At 37.7% G+C, this 22,119-nt stretch overlaps 1 protein-coding gene across 1 annotated transcript in view; it reads right to left on the bottom strand.

Annotated features, from left to right (window-relative positions):
• Positions 1 to 6,149: 6,149 nt before the first annotated feature.
• The window catches only part of SLC15A5 (solute carrier family 15 member 5), an 84,373-nt gene continuing 68,403 nt past the window's right edge, over positions 6,150 to 22,119 (bottom strand). Inside the window, 3 exon segments of the mRNA XM_037033952.1 lie at positions 6,150 to 6,216; positions 6,218 to 6,295; positions 10,862 to 10,967. Coding sequence (XP_036889847.1) covers positions 6,150 to 6,216; positions 6,218 to 6,295; positions 10,862 to 10,967 — 251 coding nt within the window.

The raw sequence follows: 22,119 nt of genomic DNA, 5'->3' as shown, positions 1-22,119 counted from the left end.
TCTCTCTCACTGTATATGTATGTGAATATGTATATGTGTATGTATATATATATATGTATATATATATATATATGCACATGTGTATGTATATGTATATTTGTGTAGACATATAGATCCACAAAAATGTCTGCCTACGTGAACCACAAATCCTCTCTAACCTTATGTCCATGTGTAGGAAATAAGGATGCTGGAGAACAAGAGATGTCCTCAGTGAGGCAAGAAGAGAGGAAAGTATCATTTTAAATGGACTTACTCATTAATGTGAAAAGTCATTTACAATTTAGCATAAATTAGAAGAGAAAGCTGGAAGGAAAGAAGCCCTTGGATTTTTTCCACCTGCTCATCTAACCAGTGAACTTCACGGACAGTGAAACATTCAAGCTTCTTCGTAATGTCAGCCCTATGTGTGCTGCATATGTCGATCTGAGCTAACCGTCTGGGATGTGGCTCCTGCTTCAAGAGAAACAATAAAGTTTCTAGCACTCAGTGTGGTTGTGGGAAGCAGACTGTTCTTGAAATGTTATTATTAATGAGAATTACTGCTGGACAGCTTGAACTACAGGATAATTTATTCTCCGTGAACTTCTAATTGCAGTAAAATGGTTCATTCACTGCCACACTTGTCCATCTTGTTTGTCCCTGTTGTTCAGGCATGGTTGGCTGCAATGCAATAAGGCAGAATTGCACATGGTACACGAGAAACAAAAGTCTGCATTTCTGGAGATGCCATAGAGCCTAGTAGGAAAGGTTTAATGCATGTAAAAGAGGCTTGGGAAAGTGCCCAAAATCATTCCAGCATGCTCAAGGGGGCATAATCAATGAATATGAAATGAGGTACCTACTGTGTGCAATGTGTTATGTCAAAATGGGAAGTCAGTGTTTCCAGATGGCCTCTTGCTGCTCTCGCTTTTGGAGCTCATGCTTTCTCTCTAGCATTTCTCAGAGCTCTTTCTCTTATTTTTAAAATATAGCATATCCTCTCTACTGTCTTTATCATTTTGCTTCAAGAGATTGCTTTGGGGAAATAAAAATTGTCTGTGATAACATGTGTGCTTTCTTAGCAGTGTCTTTGATGTTGTTGTGTCTTCCCCCTGATTTTTGCCAAATTTCTGCCTCATCTTGATTCAATTTTTCTCTATCTTTTATGTCCAATAGAACTGTTCCCTGCTCTTTGCATAAATGTCGTGAAATGTGCTGCTGACTAGCTGCTACCATGGTAATAGGCACTTGTCATAGGTTATTGAGTCATTACTATATTTATATGCAATTTGGTCACTTGTGGTTTAGCAGGCTTAAGAAGCAACCTGATTCTCAGCCAGCAAGTGAATTCAAACCTGTCTAAGATGGATGATAGATTGGGGTTTGGATGCTATCATTATTTAATAGTTAGTATGGTCTCTGAGTGGAGAAGTGACAGTGTAGCACCTTGGGATGTGATCTTGGCTGTCAAAGAGCATGCATTCTAGACAACCTTAGTGGGATACACATCCAGGGAGAGAGAAATGGAGGGAGGGAGATAGAGAGATAGATAGATAGATAGAGAGAGAGAGAGAGAGAGAGAGAGAGAGAGACTGAGTCTTGTCACCACTATCCATGATTATCTTTGACAATTTTATACTCACTGGAGAACAGGCCTGGAGGAATTCCAGGGAATGTCTGCGTAGATGCTAAGGAAGCAAAGAACCTAGTTGACCTCAGGTTTCCATATTGATTCAATATGACTTTTATTTGAGAAAACATTGGTTTGTACTGTGATTTAAAGAACACTGGAAAAGTACGCATACAACAATTCTCAGATGCACTCACTCCTACACAGCCTGAAATTCTGCCTTTAGAGTCATACCATTGACTTTAAGCAGAAGACAGCAATTATTCATGAAATGGGAGGGAGGGGGCACAACCTAAGGATGTTAAGAATAGAAAAGTGGGGATAACTGTAATTGAACAACAATAAAAAATATTATTTCAGTTGAGTAAATACTGGATGGAAAGAGTCATATTCTTGTTAATTGGGGCAGAGGAAGACTGAAAAATATTGGACTAGGTCACTGTATTCCCTGGAATCCCCCTGAGGATATATAAAAGCCTATTGTAGACAAGAGCTGAACTAGAGGCAGTTATGAAGAAAGGGCCAGCCCCCAGATTTTGCAGCCAGACTCTCTGGGTCCAAATTTTCACTTTGTCCATAATGTGTATAGTCTTTGAAAACTTATTAATTGCTCTATGCTTCATGTCTCTCATCTGTAAAATGGTTTTAACAGTTGTTCTTAGCTCAGATGGTTATTGTAATAATTAAATGAGCTAATATACGAAAAACACTTAGAATGGTTTGTTGCTCTGAGCAAGTGCTTCAGGCATCATCACAATTATTAATAATATTTTTGGGTAAATTTGTTTTTCTCAAGTTGTCCATTTTAAAGGCACTTTGGATTGATTGCTGCATCTCCAGGGTGTTTTGAGGAAAAGGATATTTGTGAGCCTGAGATGTCCTCCCCGCCCTCGCAGAGCATGGTCAGGCCGAGGGCGTCTCTTCAGTGGGGTGTTTCTGACAGACTATGGTCCACACGAGGGCAGTGCACAGCCTCCCAGGGAGACTGAGTGAGGGGAAGAGATGTGAGGAAGACACTTGTTAATCATTCCGTCAAGGTCTCCAGCTCCCAGGGGTCTTTTCTTATGGGTGATGTAGACACTGTTTGGTCTAAGTGCTTGGGGATGATCCAGTGTCGGTGACCTTTTGAGCTCTGTTTGTGGAAGGAGCTGGCACTTTAGAGACAGACCCATGTTCAGGTCCTGTCTGTGGCATCTACTATCCCTGTAACTAACTCTTGATTTAATGACTTGGAGCTGCAGTTTCTCACGGCCAAAATGGTACAGAATGTACCAGAATGTACCAGAATGTACAGAATGTACCTATGTCTCAGAGGGTGGTGCTAATCAAAAGTGATATGTGTGACGGCACCTGGCAAACTCTAAGGGGACATTCAAGCAGATCTGAATTTCAGCAGCACCTGTGTGCCGTCATCACCAGGCTGTTGATTATGTTTGAAGGCTTCACTCTTCAGCCTGTGACCAGCCATTGTACTCCGGCTTCTCTCGCAGTGGAGACAGTATTTGCTCATTGCTGGACTGGTTCAGGGCACAAACACTGAAGCTCTGCCCCATAAAATAAGGACACTTGATAGTATTCAGGAGGGGCGATTCTCCCTCCTTCCAACTGTAAATCACACAATATTAACAGGAAACTTTGGAATCGTGAGCTGTGTTTTGGTGATACCATTAATCTGGTACTCAATAACCCACTTTCAGAAACCAAGAGAATTAGAGGTTGGCTAGGGTGGAGTGAATGGTATAAATCAAGATTACCTGGAGGAGATATGAGAGGTTAGGGATTAAGCCAAGTAAAGGGATATAACAAGAAGAAATATCCAAGAGCTTGGACAAATTTCTGAGAGCAGATATTTGAGTGCAGTTTAAAAAAATCACTCTAATGGAAACATTTTCATGTAGTAAGAATAGGGTTTTCTTGATTTTGTACACAGGCTGCATGTAGTGACTTTTGGCTGCATTGGATCACAGTGCTGCCAGAAAAAAAGATGAAGAGATGTCTCCGTTGGTTGTGGACAGAATCAGATGGGGTCAGGCCTGTGCTCTGTGGGTCACAGAAGATGTTCTCAAATACCTTGCCTTTCAGGTCTCCATCATGGGGAGAAAGAGAGCACAGAAGGGGCTTGGGGGGAAGGCTTAATTTTCCCAATCTTTCACATCTGAAAAATAGAGCAAATGAGTGGCTGGGCACAGACCCTTGGCACCGAGTGGCTGGGAGTAAATGGAACACTGCAGGGACACAGAACTCTGCCTGCCACTGAGCATATTACCAGAGAAATACAGTAGACCCAGCAGGCTTCTGCAAACAACGCATCCCTTTAAGTTAATTGGTGTTATATAGAAGCTGAAATGCTCCGCTTATTTACAAAGCTACAGATTTATGTAAAGCAAAACCAATTACACTTAATGCCTAAACTATTCCAGGTGCTCAATGATAATGTTGCTAGGCACTGGAGAAGAAACTGCTGTGTGAATGCATCCCGTTCCGAGTGGAAGCGTGTGTAGTTACTGCAATTTAGCTAATCACGAGTGTCAACTCCAACGTGAGAATTCTAAGCTCTTTTGGTGTTTGCTTTGGGTCAGCTTTATAATTCTGTAGCTCTCTTTTCATCTCTAAGGGTGAGTGAAAGCATGACAAGAGCCTTTTTCTGTTATGATATAGAAATTAAGAGAGGAAGGCACATTTGGGGGGGCATCAAAATAAGATAGACCCCTTTTCTAATGGTGAAGAGAATGTTCTAATGTTCTAATGTTCTCACCCCCTACTGAGGTGAAGTATTTAAAGTTTTCTTGATCTTTTGGGTGTTCATTAAACTCAAGTTGTAAACTTTGCATTTAACCTTTTGTAGCAAAGAAAGCATCTAAGGCATATCAGGGGTTGGCCTCGCTGTTTTGTCTGAGAAAAATGCTAAAAAAGAAAAAGAGAGAGAGGGATTCTAGAAAGTTACAGGGCAAGACTTTATGTCTGTAAGAGCCAGTTTCTTCACTTGTCCTCAAACAAGCCGGCAAACAAATTATAGTTTGAGGAAGAGAAACACCTGGCACTTTACAGCTGCTCTTCTGTAATTAAAAATGCATATCGTACCTAATCAAGACGAATAAATCTTTTATTGTACAGATCTCAAATAATTCAGGCATACACAAGGGACGCATTTAATGGCAGAATCATGTGCAATCAGTTGATAGACCCTCCTATCCTGTCCTACCCTACCCTACCCTACCCTACCCTATCCTATCCTACCCTATCCTACCCTACCCTACCCTACCCTACCCTACCCTATCCTACCCTACCCTATCCTACCCTATCCTATCCTATCCAATGGGAACTATCCCAAAAGAAGTGGCACCCAAACTTCAGGGAGCGCAGTAGTCACCTGGGTGAGTCTGCTCACACCACTGGTGGCTGGAAGGAGATCTGGGTAAAGGAAGTCTGTGGTGGGGGCCAGAAGGTGCGCCTGAAGCAGGTGGTCTTCAGCCAAACTTTGCTATAAAGGCACTGCCACAAAGATATGGGACATTAGTTTCATTTACTTTTTTTTTTTTTTTTAGAAAATGAGTTTCCGCATTATTTTGATTAAATGGTAAAAATCTCTTTGGGGAGATAATTTTCTGGACATGTTTGAATGGGTTGCAGTAGTGACCCAAAGATATCATTTGGGCTAGCGTGTCCTTTAAGCCCCTCTATTTGATGGGCCACTTGCTTTCCTCTCAGCGTTCATTAAGCCTTCCTTAATTTTCTTCTTTCTTTTAACCTCAGTTATTCCACAATTTAAATTTATTGTACAACTTTCTCAGCATGTGGACATTTGCTGTTTCTTAAAGTCCTCTATTTTAGTAACATTCCCTTTCAATTCTGAGAATATCGATATCAAATAGTATGTAGATTTATTATTTGCTTGGACACAGTATATGATCAAATTGCATATAATGAGTGCTCAATGAATATATTAAAAGGAAGAATATAACATACTGTTATTTTGATTCTAATGGCACATTAGAACTCAACCCCCCGCAAAAGCCCCCATATACAGGGTCTGGCACAAATAATGCCCCCATTTTTTATTGCAAAATCTTTTATCACAAGATCATAAACATATAATTCTGTAACATAGCAATATCATACTCAGCACATCATATGACATTTTAGGCCAAATATTCAAATTAAAGCTGTAAATTATTGCACCCATATCCTTACCCTACCAACCACACTCAAGCAGGTGTTACTTCTGCTGGACCTTGTATGTTGCTTTTACTGGCCAAACCATTGTAAAAAGTTGTAAAATATTGTGCTGTATAGGAAACTGTCATTTTGGTTTTGCAATTATTTAGACTCTGAAATCACTTTATAATTTTAATGCGTAGCACATTAATGCAAAAGCATAATGGTTTATTAGAGTCATAATTAGTCTTTGTAAATATAGTACACAAATAATATTCAAAAAGCCACTCCTTTACATATTGGCTCAAACTAAAATGCATAAAGTGTTCCGCTGAAGAAAACGATGAATATTTTGCTCATAAGACAGGTGGCGTCAAATACAGTTTCATAGGGCTGTCTCCCAAAGATCAATACTTGAAGAAAATTCCTGCGTACTGCCATAAAATTTCAGACTTTTCACGGAGGAGAAGTGTTTCTTCCAGATTACTCCCACTGATGTTCTGAGCATTAAAGTGATTTAGAATACAATATCTAAAAAAGAAAGAAAGAAAACTTTTTTTAGGGCCAGATGTAGATGACTTGATAAATCATTTGCTTTGCTCCTGAGAATGTCTACCTTTTATTACGGGCCCATATATACAGGCCCAACAGTGACGATTATTTAAGAGCACTGCTCACCACAACAGTCTCTATGAAACAATAAAAGGAGTTTTAGAGTGTATGAAGGTGTCTCACAAGGACCTTTAGATGGCGCTATTTTACAACACACAGTGAGTCTGTTAGTGAGAAAGCAAAGTCTGAAACTCCACCAGCGTTGTCGATTTCAGGACAGCCAAGGCTCCCAAAAGATTTATCAGACGCCATGGGGATTTGTAAATTTGGTGCTGAGACTATATGGAAAACATCAGCGTTGAAGAAATCCATGAATATATTTCTACAACAGCATGTGTACCCTTGCCCCAAGAAAAACCTGCTTTACCTAAGTGCCCTCTAAGTGCCAAGCACCATGCCAGGATATAATACTATACTCACTCAACTTACTGAGTTCTCACTACAGCCCTGGAAAGATGGGGTCATTCCACTTCACAGGTAGGGAAACAAGTTCTAGGAGGTGAGGTAACTTGCTTAGGTTTCCTATGGATAGTAGTTGGCAAAGTCTGGGTTTGAGGTCAGAACTCACTCACTGCTTAGACTCCTGGCCTTTTCCCTCTATGACAGGCTGCCTCTAAAGGCACACTATTTTGTTGGACACTTCTGAGTAAGTTCCAGGGTAGGAGTTTCAGACTGCCTTACTCAAACTGCTGTATTCCTAGTGCCCTGACCAGTGCCTGGTACACAGCAGATGTCCAATTTATATTTGTTGAATGAACAAGTGAATATGGGTCATACGTTCAGTTCTATCAAGTACATATAAGTCTTTGAGATCAGACATCTATTTTTGACTTGTGAAGGTTTCCAAAGATGATTTTACCTTCTTTTCCTTCTCAATATATGGCTAAAAATAACTATAAGAGAAGAATATGCATAAATAACTGGACATTTGTATCTGACTTATGTTGCATTCAATGACTGTTTCAGGTTATGCACAGAGGTTACTGGTGTCATTGAAAAAATAAGTGCAATAATACATATCAACTCGATAAGCTGTGTTTTGCAGTGTTGGAGGGATAGTGGGGTTGTGATGAAACACCTCCCGTGAAAACATCTATAATACCTGTTATTATTAGCATTCAGTGAGGACTATATATTTGTATTAAGTACTATGGGGATGCTTATCTAATAGTTTTCAGCAAGAAAAAGACTTTGTTCGTTCTTTCTTTACCTACAACCTGGAGATCCTCAGGTATGACATGTCACCATTGCCCCATTCAGATTTGATTGAGAGGAGGACTCTGTACAAAGCTTTTCTTTGACCAAATGAAAGGTGAGCCTGGCCTGACACTCACAGATAATTCCTAACTGTACTCAGGTGGTAACTCAGGGACCCAGACAAGACTTGGATGATTTTAGCACTTACACCAGGATTGCATCACACTAATGTAAACTTGGCAGTGGGGTGGCCTCTGGTGCTAATACAGACCCAGTGGCACCTACGTATTGATGACTATGCTTTTTGATAATTAATCTATCATCCTCAAAGTCTTGGGGACAAGAACAGCTTGGGACTGTGCTGTTCTTAGATGTGTCACTGTTATCTGGCTCTGAACACCTTCAGGTTTGGTAAAGATTGAATTATGATTAGAGGTGTATTGCAATGTATTGCAATCAAGCACTATCTGACTCATAAATAATATGTTTCAATAATACTGTCCCTGAGACACGTGTTTCCTCCTGTTTCTTTGCACACTTATTGACAATAGCAGTCAGTATAGAAAGAAATCAGAATCACACACTCCTCACTGAAGTCACTGACTTTTCCACCTTAAATTCCATACAGTTTCTTACCTAACTCTTCTGAGTCGGCCCATTTCACCCCAACGGGCAACAGGTACTCAAAGCAATGGGTGCCTTTGCTCTAACAGTTGGTTCTAGCAACTCAGTCTTTGCAGGCAAAATTTTCAGACTCTCTTCTGTTATGTGATACTCATTCTTTTCCTGTGGAGTGGCTGATTAACAGATGGTGGCGGTTTTAGTTATTTTAACTGAAGGGACTGGTTTCCTCCCTACCTACCAGAGTTAAGGGGTTGTGTGTGTGTGTGTGTGTAAGAGGTGTAGGGGGAGAGAGCAGGTGGAGGGCTCTTCTATGGAACTTAGAAGCGGTAGAGTATAGGAGAAGGTGTATGGGCTTTAGACGCAAACTTGGGTCTGAATCTCGGTTGTGTGAATGTACTCAATTTACTTACCTATTTTCTCACTTTATTTTTTAGAGTAGGTAGTTGGTAAAGATTAAGTGAGGTTACTTTTCTGTATCTAGCCATGTACATTAAAAATTAATTTTTCCTTCTTGCTTGTTTCATCCTCTCTTTTTCCCCTTCCCTCAAAAAGCGTGCAGAAAAAAAAGAGAAAAGACAGTATAAAAAAGATGAGGAAGATGGTAAGAATCAGATTCATTTCTAAATAAGCCCTATATTATCATTTAGTCCCGTCTCATCTTTGGTTTCTCCAGTCTCTGGTGCTTTGTATATTTTTATTCTTGCCTCTTCTGCATCCCACTCCACCATCTCTTACTTCATAGTAACTCATTTGCTTGACAACCACAGAGAAAGAATACACTTACATATTTTAATTTGAGAACTAAATGTTAGCTTCATGTAGACTGGGACTTTGCTTTTTTCTATTCTACTTTTCTAGTTCCTGGAACAATACGAAGTATGTTGGTTGAATGAGTGGATGAATGAATAAACGAATGAGTAAATCCCTTCGCTGATAGTTTCTGGTCCTAGTGCTAGTTCTACCTGAAATCAGCTCATAATCATAGTCCCTTGGCCACACCTCAGCACTAGTCTAGAAGAATACAAAAGAAGAAGAAGGGAGCCTGAGGCAAAGTAGGAGGCTATTATTATCAATGTTGCTGACTTTCTGAGCACTTACTCATCCTCACAGCTTTGTAACACAGTTGCTATTTATATTGTTTCCATTTTACAAAGGGAGAATCTGAGATTTAGCAAGGTGAAACAGTTTGCTGAAGTTAGTACAGCTAGATTGCGGGACTGAATTCAACGGGGCTGGCTTCAGGGACTGGCTTTTAAACTACTTAAGAAAGGCAGGGGTCAAATCTTACAGCGAGGGAAAAAGTAAAAATTGAGAAATAGTACAAGTCTGTGAGAATTGGCAGATGGGCACCAGTGATACGTTTGCAGGCAATTGGTGGAGGGAAAAAAGACCTTGCTTTAGCTTCAGATTTTGTTGCTGACTCTATTTTTACTATAAAGCTGGGGATATTCTTGCTGGGTCCTTCTGCAAGACTTTGGTTTTCTAATTTTATTTTCAGCCTAAGGACAAAATAGAAATTTTAGGGAGATTATACATTATGGAGGGTCAATTTGATAACTTACACTCTTTGGCAGGTAAAAATTATGAAATTCATGTAGCCATTAAGATTTTTTCATTTGTTTTTGGGCTCTTTAATTAAATTTATTGGGGTGACATTCATTAATAAAATTATATAGATTTCAAGTGTATTCAAATTCTATGATATATCATCTATATGATTTTGTTATTAATCCTGCCTCTCATACTGGTCCATAAGCTCTGTGTTAGCAGGATTACATGGGGCACTACACATTATTGACTTACTGACTTTGTGTCTTTCTTCTTGACTGCAGTACCTATCACATGACTGATGTTCCAAAAGAAATGTATTAGATGAATAGAAGAATGCTATAGGCAGGAAAGAAGTGGCAATGGATGGGATAAATATGAGTAAATAGACAAATGAATGGAAGGAAGTGAGGAAAATGAGTATCTCTTTTGTCCCCACTATATGATAGATGTTGTGCTTGGCCCTTGATCAGAATTCATCTCCCTAAAGCCCATAAAAGGTTGGTATAATTGTTTTGATTTAGCTATGTGAGAACAGGGGCTCAGGAATGTTAAGACAGTTTGTTCAAAAGCTCACAGCCATCCAAGAACATGTCGGAGAGAGAGAGGTGCACTGGCAATGGAGGAATGGTGGACGAAACACGTGAAGTCACTGAGTGGTCTCAGGTGACTCGCTAAATGACTTTACCCAGTTTATTATTGACCTTGAAATGGTCACTGCTGATTTAAAGGCCTGAGTAGAATCGAAATCTTAAGCATCATTAGATTTCTAGCTATTTATTTAATGATATTTGCTTTTAATGATAATGATTCATTCATTTTTATTTCCAGTATGGTCATTTCTAATTCCAAAGTGGTACTACATAATGGAGAAAATAAGTTTTCTTTAGACCATGTTTCAGAATCAAGTAAAGGACTGTTTTTATTATAAGGATTGATTGAAAAAGTGAAGTCTAAATGGGAATTTCTTGCTCTGGATAGTGTTAAATTTGTCTAATGTCTAATATGCTAATTTGTCCAGTCATGGCATATGAGATCCCTGTTGGCTCGGTGATGGTTCCCAAGTCAATATTTCATGAACTTAGACAGTGTTCACCTTACCACACACACACTTACCTTTGTGAAATACTCCAGAATCCCAGGATGTTCAACAATGTTAACGATGCCAAGAAGAAAAAGCTTTCTAAATTACCTTTGTTTAATGTGTTTGGAAACCAATTGCCTCTTTGAAACAAATGTAATTGTTATTCAACTGCAGAGTTGTACGTTTCTGAGAATATTTTATCATTCCACGATTCATAGAGCTTTATTTGCTTCAATAATATCCACAAAGAAAAAGGGCTCATCTGAAACTCATCGTCAAAATTTATTTAATTCTGTAAATATCAGTAAAATGACAAGCAAAACACTCCAAGGTCAGAAGAACTTAATTTTCATAACACAGTTTAGATGTCGGAGGAACTGGACTGTAAAAGTCACCCTGATTATCCTATTAATTTTCAGGAACCATCTTTGTCTTATTCATTTCTAGTGTGTAGAACAATGGCTGGCACATAAGAATTGTCTAGTAAATATACAATAAGTGAATTAAAAATATTTACCATGACCAGAGAGTCTGTTTCATATGCTAATTTTAAGGTTAGTAAGATAATATGTGTAGATGCCAGATGTTACATTATTTTTGATGACTTATATAAATCTAGTGTTATCTTATAATGTTGATCAAATTACTTGCAATCTCTGGTTGACAGGAAGATATTTTTTGAACTGATGCTCAACGCCTTCAGTTTAATACTTCAAAATCCTTCTGATGTTGAACTAGTATATATGAAACCATTCAATAAGTATATATGAAACTATTTAGGATTCAAGGTAATTGTTTTTAGTTTGCTCTTAAATTTTGACTTTTGCTTTGGGTGTTTGCCATAATTCTCTCTCTCCTCTCTGATTTCATATCCAAATCTATATCTGTATGTTTATCTCTACCTCTGCATCTCTTTCTCTCTGTCTCTGTGATCTCTATCTCTATCTATAGCATCTATTTTTGTCTATGTCAATATCTATATCTATATGTCCATCTCCATCTCAGCATATTCAATTTTCCTTTGGTGGATTTTGAGATTTAATCATTATATGAAATATATATTATATATACAACACTTATGTTTATGTAATACTTTCAAAACAGCAATGGGATCTTAGTATCAACAAATATATAATATGTAACATATATTATATAATCTACATAGTATTTCAGACTGTTTAAAAGGGTGTTTAAAAGCCAGAATCTCATTTCATAGAGAGAACTTTAATTCAATTGGAGTTCTGCATGTGCAGAATATTCCTAAATAATGTTATGCATTATGAGAAGAGGAATCGATCATCTTTGAAAAGTCAGATGTCAAAGTACTTGGCATTTTATTTTTTCATAGGAGCAGCTCCTACAGTGGGTTGTGGAGAGGGTGTGGGATCAGAGCAATCAGTCTGTATGCCAATAGACTTGATTTCCAGGGCCATCTTCGGCACATGGGTTGTGGGTTGCTTCCTGAACTAGAAAATGGTTCTTGGCCTCTCCCTTGACAGTGCAGACTTTTAAATGGGATTTGAATTAAATGCTCTGTTCAAGGTTGATAGTCAGCAAGTGCATAAGTATGACAGTTGTGATTAATTGTGCCACTTCCCATTTAAAGCTGTTTCTTCTCTGTCATTTAGCTTCTCAATGACCATTATTATGGATCAACCATGAAAATAAGCTTTTGTCCATTATAGTCTTGGACCTATAAATGAAACATGGTATCGAGTTTAAAGTGATTCTGTAAGTTCTACTTTCCCATTTTACTAATTTGTGTTTCATGACAATAGAAATTTATGGTTTTATTGCTATGTTGACATGATACCTTCATTGGCTGTTTAGGAGCAGTTTCATGGAATGTTTCCTTCTGTGTCTGGCTATTGCATATTTTGTAACCCTCTCAATGTGTGTGTGTGTGTGTGTAAAAACTAAGCATTTAATTGTGCTTAAATGGGAGGGAGTTGGGGGTGGAGGCCAAAGTAAATTGAGATAATATCACACATTTTCAGAAAAAGTTAAACCATCCGGCTAAGCCAATTCAAACAGTCCTGTTTTCTTATTACTCTTGAATTAATATCCCAATCATATTTCTGCCCTTTTCATTTCACATCAGCACTTGGCATGTCATACAATTATATCATTTCATCACTGTGTTTCTCTGACTAGAGTAAGAGGAGTTTGCACAGAATATGTGAAGCCTCAGAATTAACATGACACTAATTCTTGGAGCACGAATTTTGGTCCATAGTAAGTAATAGAAAAGACCATCATTATATTATAACAAAGTCAGATGAGAGAAAAGAATATACATTCTGTAAGCTCTTTAAAGGTAAAACATAATTTTTCTAAGACAGTATGCAATTACAGCAAATACTAGCCTATTGGGAGACAGCACCAGGTCCCCTGGGCACACCCATGTGCGTGCGTCTGTCATTGGGGACATGGGGTGGGCACAGATGAGAACCACTATGATTTGGTATTATGGGCATGAGGGGTGACAGCAGAAAGTCTTAGTAGAAAGGTTAGAGGAAGGCAGTGGAAATTTATAAGTAATACAAAACATTTTGTGAGTATAGTTATTTAAAATTAAAATGAAAGGTTGCCATATCACTTATTTAAACTCTCCTAACACTCACATTCCTTCTGAAATATCATTTTTAGAGTTCAGCTTGCTTTCTAATGCTGCTCTTCACTTTAGTCCTATAGTTTTCCTTACTTAGCAGTAATTTAACATTCTCTGTGTAGCTAATTTATGTGGAAAGCTACATGGTAAAGAGAGCCATCACCTGAATTGATAGTGTGGAAAAAACACTAGCAGCAAGTTGGGAAAAATTTTTAGAAAGCCTAAGATTTGCTTTATTTTTATGAAGATTATCTATGTATGCAAAGAGATAGCACTGGGTATAAGGAACTATAAAAAGAGCATGGGCTGTGGAATCAGAGAGACTTTTGATGTCAAATATTGTCTCTATTATTTAACAGTTTTGTTGGGTTTTAGCCCAACTCAACCTCTTTAGCTTTGATTTCCCTTCTCTAAAATGGAAACAAACCTCTCTCACTGAGCTGTTATGGGAAGCAAAAGGGGTAATAAAATTAACAGTCAGACATGGAGGAAGTAACCCACAGACATTAGATTACCCCCTCCCCATCCTTACTTTTAAGTGAGCTCACCCAAAATCATGTAGCCTGAGCTTGATCTTGGGCCCATCAGGATCAAGTTCAGACAATTCCTGTCAGATATTTCTTCATGTTCTCTGTGCTTTTTTTCTTTTATCATTATCCCAGGACTGGTTGTAAAATGTTCCATTTAACACTGTCAGTTGACTCAGCTCTTAGGTACTATAATTTTATTTTAAGAGCTTATAAACTTTTATTGTCGTAATTCACATTTGTGCCATTTCTCATCTGACACTTCTAATAGCTGATGGGAATCAGGAGTATCCTTGAAGAAGCAAAGAGAATTTGGGTCTAGAATGGTACTAACTGAACTCCAAATTGTAGGTGGGATGGGTAGGATGGATTAGAGCGTGAGAAGAAAATGTGCCTCAAAAAGAGCCTGGGGATCAGTAAGTGATGTTCACTGATGTTCACGGTGAAATTTAGTTAATTAAATACTTTAATGGCATAACCAGCTGGTAAATAATGAGTTTAGGTCACTGAGATAATACAACCCATGAAATATTTGGACTCACTTAGAAGTCCCCCGAATATTTTCTGTTCAGCTGTAGTTGCTTGTTTTCAGATCACTGAAGGAATGTTCATGGAGTAGGACATGGACATTCCAAGTTGCTTAAGAAAAGAAACAGATCAATAGGGGAGATATACAAACAGGGGATTATTCTGGAGTATTAATTAGACTTTATAGACACTAAATAAAATATTCCTACTTAAATTATCATGATCATTTTAGAAACAAAAGGACTGTAGATTACCTAGACTAGTTCTGGTATTTTACAGATTAAAGGGTATAGGTACAGAAAGGTAAGGTGAAGCATCTCTCAGTAGAACGCTCAACTTCTTAACTGTTTCAACTGTACCACTTGTATGACTTTTCCTAGCATCTTCTCAATAGTTTAGGAATGTTTGGACAGCAGACTTTGAAATAGCTTACCTCAAATATTCTCTAAAGTACTTAAGAGAACATTTCCACCTAAATCCCTGGATTGACATTCAACCTATTGTGAAAGTCTTAAAGAGTTATTTACACTAAGTTTAAGGCTTTTGAAATTGGACTGAGAAACATATGGTGACTTACACATGCTGTGATACTATTATAGAAACAGCACAGAGTTGCTAATACGAAAGAGGAGTATTTTTTATTCTTGTCCCACATTATGCCCTATATTGTAAGGCCCAAAAGTTCACATCCTACCTTTATGTCTTTGGACTTCACAGGGCCTCTAATGTCTAACCATATTATGTCCCTGCTCTCATCAGATATGCTTCCCATCCAGTGGGAAATTCTGTACCCTGGCTAGTCAGTCCTCAACAACTTTCACTTCCCTACCAGACTTGTTATTCAAACAACAATCACATCCTCCTGCAGGAAACAGGGGGTCATCTCATTGCTTTGTTACCACAAAGCTTGCCTCCTAAGACCCTGCTTGTTCAATTTATTCCCCAGTGCAACCCCCATATCAGTTCTAGACAGAATATTAGTAGCTGCTCTTGCATGAATGCAATCTTTTTCTTGTTGCAGCTTGGGTTTTGATGGGGGCACTTTCGCAGACGACTTTACCAAAAACATGGAAAGAAGACTATGGACAGAAGACTGTGGGCTAAGGGAACCCACACACATTTTTAACTGGTAAATACTGCCTCTCAGAAAAATCTCTTCTTTTGAGGATGAGTATATAGAAAAAAAGGCCAATATGAGGAAGAAAAAGTGACCATAATACATATTATATTGTGTTGGCCAATAAGTCTGTATTTTTTTTTCACAAAATAAAAGACACATTTTTCATTTTCACCATTAATTTTATTGATTTCAATATTGTGAATATGTTGACTATCTTCCCTGTAGTAGAATGTTGATTGTTCTCAATTAATGTCTCGATGTGATCACTACCAGCTTCACCTGGTCTACCCACTAGGAGCATCATTGTCCAGTGAGAAATCCCCAGCATGAGACTTCGCAAACCACTTTTGACACATCTGAGCAGTCAGCGCGCCTCCTCCATACCTGCACAAATCTTTTTATTTTGCATTTCAGTTGTGTTTTTACCTTTCTTGAAATAATTAAGCATAATATTTTGGAGATCAAACCCTTGTCCAAGGTATCATTTGCAAATATATTTTTCTGTATGGAACTGGAGTACATTATGCTAAGGGAAATTAGCCAGGCAGTAAAAAACAACTACCATATGATCCCACCTGTAAGTGGAACCTAGTCACCAAGACAAACAAGCAAGCAAAATATAACCAGAGACATGGGAAGAAAGAATTAACTGACAGTAACCAGAGGGAAGCGGGGTGAGGGATAGTGGGGGAAAATAGGGAAGGGCCATCAAAGAACGTGTGTAAGGAAGAACACTTGGACGAAACCAAAGGGGTAGGTCTGAGGGTGGGAGGTAGCGATGGGTGAGGCTGAGGGAGGTGGTGGGAGCAAAATGGAGACAATTACACGTGAATGACAAAAATAAATAAATAAAAAGGAAAGCATAATATACTGAAAATGTTGTGTTATGTTCTTTCATCTTCAATATTAAAATGGCTACAGAAAACTTCACTAATTTTGAAGTTTTTTAAAAAACACAGTGATATGACTACTGTCACAATACAATCTAAGAAAATTGTTTTGAGTGACGTTAAAGACACCTAAGCACTACTAGAGCCATCTTGTGAAAAAAACAAAAGAACTTTTTGGCCAACCCAATAATGCTTGCTTACCAAAAACACATCTAAAACAAAATGACAAAGGCAATAATAATAATAATAATAATAATAATAATAATAATAAAAAATAGAATAGAATTAGAAACAGATAAGAAAATGACAAAAATAAAATAGAAAATATGTATTTTAGGTAAAGGTGAATTTATAGGAAAAACTATGTCAAAGGGACACTGAGGATCTTTTTGTATTGATAAAAAGTACAATTCAAATTGAAGAAAAGTCAAAAAACATCTAAGTGGAGAAAACATAAAATCTGTTGGAAGCACAAGAACAAAAACATGGTAAACAATTCTAGTGAATAATTACATCACACTTTGATCAGTTTTTGATAAGACTGTTAAAAATAAAATGTATAGAATTAGAATAATATGATTGATAATAGTTTAATAAAGATTACATTTTTTAGTCCAAAAAGATAATATACTCTTTTGTAGAGCTTTAAATATTGGTTTGGCCAAAAAGTTCACTTGTTTTTTTCCATAAGATGACTCTAGTAGCACTTAGTTGTCTAACTTCATTTGAAATAATTTTGTTAGATTGTATTATGACAGCTGTCATATCAATGTGCATTTAAAAAAACTTACCAAAATTGATGAATTTTTCTGTAGACATTTTAATATTGAATATAGAAGAAAATATACCACATTTTTGGCATATTATGCTTTATTATTTCAAGAAAGTTAAAACTGCACTGAAATGCAAAAAAAAAAGATTTGTGCAGTGTATGGAAGAGGGATGGATGCTGACTGATCAGATGTGTCAAAAGTGGTTTGTGAAGTTTCTTGCTGGATATTTCTTGCTAGATGATGCTTCTGGTTGCTAGACCAGTTCAAGTGGATAGTGATCAAATCGAGACATTGAGAACAATCAACATTCTACCACACAGGAGAAGCTGGCATACTCAAAATATCCAAATCAATAAAGTTACTGATGAAAATGAAAAATGTGTGTTTTATTTTATGGAAAAGAACATACAGACTTTTTGGCCATCCCAATAACATCAATAACAAACCAAATCTAGAAATTAAAGATGCTGCCTCTAATACAGTTGGTCCCTGAACAATGTGGGCATTAGAGGTACTGACTCCTTTTTCAGCCAAAAATCCACATATAATTTTTGGACTCCCCCCAAATTTAACTACAGTTATCTCTAGGTATCCATGGTGATTATGTTACTGAACAGAGGTACAAGGGGGGGGGGCAATATTTGGCCCACCCAGGGATGCCAAAAACTGTTACAGAACAACAGGGGCCCCTCCCAAGGACGGTATACTAATACCTACTGGGCTCGTCTATCCACCGCCAGAGTAAAGACATCTCTCAATGCCAGAGATTTGTAAAAAGGAAAGGAAAGTTTTATTAAAAGCTATACAGACTTGAAGTAATGACCCGGTGTCCCCATTAATATATCAAAGTCCTTTAGGATAACCACAGACACCTACAGTGCTTCCTCCCCTCCTGCCCGAATTTGGGGTACCGTATCTTAGGAAAAGAAGCACACATCTGTGTTTTAGGCTGCTGGGACCGTCAGCTGTGTCACCGTCCAGGCAGGATTGCTAATTACGCCAAAGCCATGTGGCACCTTTTCATGGCCTACTGGCAAAGAGTTTCTTCACCCTTCTTTCAAGCAAAGTCTCTCCTGCTTCCCAGGCCACGCAGCCAAAGGGAGCATCCCAAAGCTGTGTGGGCCTCTTCTACCAAAGCTGCAGGGGTCTGCAGTCTGGCCAAAACTGCCTGGTTCTTACATGTCTGCTGGGCTCCCCACCCTATCACAACTGCATGGCTCTCTCCTCACATGGCTGTGGGGGTCCGGACTCTGGCAAAGCTGTGTGGTTCTCTCCTTCACCTGGCCAAGAGGGGGTCCTCACTCTGCTAGAACCACATGGCTCTCCCCTCAACGGCTGCCGCATCTGCGTTTAAATCCCCACGCCAGTCCTCCTTTGCAGACCCATTTCTGACTCTTCCTACAATTGGCTGCACCTGCCAGGACTCCCCTATCCTCCCAGCTTTACTGGGCTGCCACAGTGAGTCTGGGCAGGTGTGGCCCCATGGTGTGGAGCCAATCAACTCCAAGCTCTCACACAGGCACTGTAACCAGGGGGTGTTGCGTCCCAATTACATCCTGGGTGGAATTCACTCCCTTGTCCCTGGCTCAAAGTCTGGCCACAGCTACTTAACATATCTATGAAACCAGTTAAAGGTCACAGATATGTTAAATGACTACTCTAGAGGTTATCTGCAAAATTGTTGCGATGCAAAACAATTCTCAATGGCCCTGCTCCATTTGTCCCTTCCCCCAACTGACACCTGTGTGTTTTGAGGGGAGAGGGGTGAGGACATCTTATATGTCTTTCTAATATTTCATGGACACCTTGAGTTCTGGACCACATTCTAAATCCCTTTTTTGCCCCTCCCCACTCTTGGCCGTGCCCTGTTTTGCTTATTTTCATGACCGCTGTGGGTACCAAAATCCATGGATACTCAAATTCCTTATATAAAATGGCATAAAATAGCACACATAGTAGGCCCTCTGTGTCCTTGGGTTCCCAATTGCAGGTGGAAGGTATTGTTTTGGATTCACAGTTGGTTGAATCTGCAAGTGCAAAACCAACAAATAGGGAGGACCAACTGTAAATTAAAAAAAATCACGCATAAGTGGATCAGTGCAGTTCATACCCATGGTTGTCAAGGATCAATTATAGTTAGTCAAAGAGGAAATAAAACCAATTGCAAAGTATTTAGAAAATAAAAGTGAGGAAATTGCATTTACAAGCTTAAGGGTACAGATGTAAATTCTACTTAGAGGCACATATGAAACATGTTTGTAATTGCAAAGTAAGGATTGTTAAACACATACATACACACACACACAAAGCCCCAAGAGACCCAAAATGGAGTCGCTTGCCCCAGATCAGCAAACCAAAACTTAATTTGGTTCTCTTAGGAATTTGACCTTTAACCAGTCAATCAGCAGTTTCCTGACCCGCATTAGGTAATCTTCGTGATAGACTCCTACCCTTCCTCCAAAAGGTGACTTTGTCTGAACAGATCTTTTCTTTTGCTCATAACTTTCTTGTCACACCCCTTTCTAAGAAAGTCTTCTATTTTGAACAGCTTCTTAGAGCTTCTGTGTACTAGATGGGATGCTGCCCGATTCACAAATCATTGAATAAAGCAAATCAGATATTCACATTTACTCACTGCGTCCTGTTTTTTAACAGATTGAAAATAAATGGATTCAACATTAAACACACAAAAATTAGAAAACAAATAAAACATGTCTAAGGAAAATAAAATGAGAGGAAATAAAGATGAGAGAGGAAAGTCAATATATTAAAGTATATCAGATTTAATAGTTCTAAAAGCTGACTCATTACAGAAAAAACATAACAACGAAAACCCTTAACAAGTCTGTTTAGAATATGTAACAAAAGTGTTTAGCTGTGAGCAATCTATCTTATTGTCAAAAATCTTATAGAAATGGGATAATTACCTAGAAAACTGTTAATCGCAAAAACTGAATGAAGAAGAAATAAACAATCTCAGTGGCAAGAAATAACAGGGAAACGTTTCACAGAATTGTCTTCCAAACAGACAGTAGGTCCTGAATGTAGCTTTTAATTTTCATGAAAGAAGTGAACCTTTCCTAGATCTTTCCAGAGTGTAGCAAAAAGATCATCAAGTATTGATGCTGTCAAGTATTATTTATTCCTTGTAGGTAAAGATGATTTAATATTGAAACATCTATTAATTAAATATACTACAATGTCAGGAGCAGTAAGAAAATAAAATAGCTCTTGAGAAGCTGTTTAAGAAGAATTCAATAAAATCTAACCTGATTTGTTTAAATCTCAGAAAACAAGAAATAGAAATTTTCTTATGCCAAAGAATATCCCTTAAAATTATCTTTGCATATCTACAAATATGCTGCACAGAAAAATAAGAATGATCTTAATCATGAGCAAGATAAAATGTGATTGCCTTCTGGTATTACAATTGCCCTAGCTGTTCTGTGTCCTGATAAAGACACAAAACATAAGAGGTAATATTAGAAATATGGATAATAAAGTATATTTAAGATGAATAATTTTGCTTTTAGTTTAAAGACTAAAATACTCTCGTAAATTTACTAAGGAAGTTAAAAAAGTTCAATGAAACTGTAATCTTCTTATATAATAGGGATTATCTCATGAGTTGTAATGAAGGGAAATGATTCGGTTCACAACAGCAAAGGAGAAAACGTTCCTACAGTAACTCTGACAAGAAATGTTTGGGATACATACAAAGAGAAGAAAATCTTGTTGAACCGAATTTTTAGACATTGACTAAAAAAGTTATGTCATAGATGTAGATGGTGCACTAAATATTGTAAAATCTTTATTTTCTATAATTAACAAGTTTTACTTGTTAGAAATAAGATTGGGGAAAACCAATAAAATCATTCTAAAATTCATCTGGAAATATAAGCTATAGGAAATATTATCTTTATTTACTGAAGCATAAATCATAAGGAGAAGTATGGTTGGCAAAACCTGATATGTAATTTAAATAGCCAATATGTAATAATTAAAAAGAGGGTGATACTAAGTGCAAAGCAAGAGGCAGCGGAAGAGAATAAGACGAAGATAGCTCCCTGGCAGTCCTAAGATCACCTGAACACTAAGAATACGTTAAAGTACACATCATTAGCTGATTGGTTTCATTCCATACATTTCATGTTTGAGTAATATTTTTGGTTTAACTAACTTTTCACAACTTATATCAAATTATGTTGTAAAACTTGGTTACATGAAGCAAATAAATGCTTTCCTTGCTTTACACAAAAATAAAGTACACATGGCTGAGAAAATTGTATTCAAAAATTAAATACTAAAATTCCACAACCATAGATAAATGTAATAAAATTAATCACAGTGAAAATGGTTCATAGATTTGATTACACAGATCAGCAAAATTGTGTAAGAACAAACTCAGCTATAAAATTGTAAGGTGAGTTAAAAGTTGAAAAATATTAGCAATAAATAGGACTAAATGATAATATCCTTAATGTATAAATAATATGTACATAAATAGGAAAATAACATGGTGAAGAAGTGGAGAAAAGGGAATCCTTGTGTACTGTTGGTGAGAATGCAAATTAATGCAGCCACTCTGGAAAACAATACGGTCCTCAAAAAATTAAAATAGAACTACCATACAACTCAGCACTTTGATTACTAGGTGTTTATCCAAAGAAATCCAAAACAGCAATTCAAATATATGCGCCCCTTTGTTCATTACAGCATTATTTACAGTGGCCAAGACAGGGAAACAACCTCTAACTGCCCATTGATGACGAATGGATAGAGTAGAAGTGGTACGTGCATGCAATGAAATATTACTCAGCCACAAAAATAATGAAATCTTG

This window comes from Sturnira hondurensis, unplaced genomic scaffold, assembly GCF_014824575.4.
Source record: "Sturnira hondurensis isolate 20B ecotype Veracruz unplaced genomic scaffold, ASM1482457v3 Scaffold0021795, whole genome shotgun sequence".
NCBI classification, from domain to species: domain Eukaryota; kingdom Metazoa; phylum Chordata; class Mammalia; order Chiroptera; family Phyllostomidae; genus Sturnira; species Sturnira hondurensis.
The sequence above is the reverse complement of the archived record's forward strand: the minus strand, read 5'-3'. Positions and strand labels throughout refer to the sequence as shown.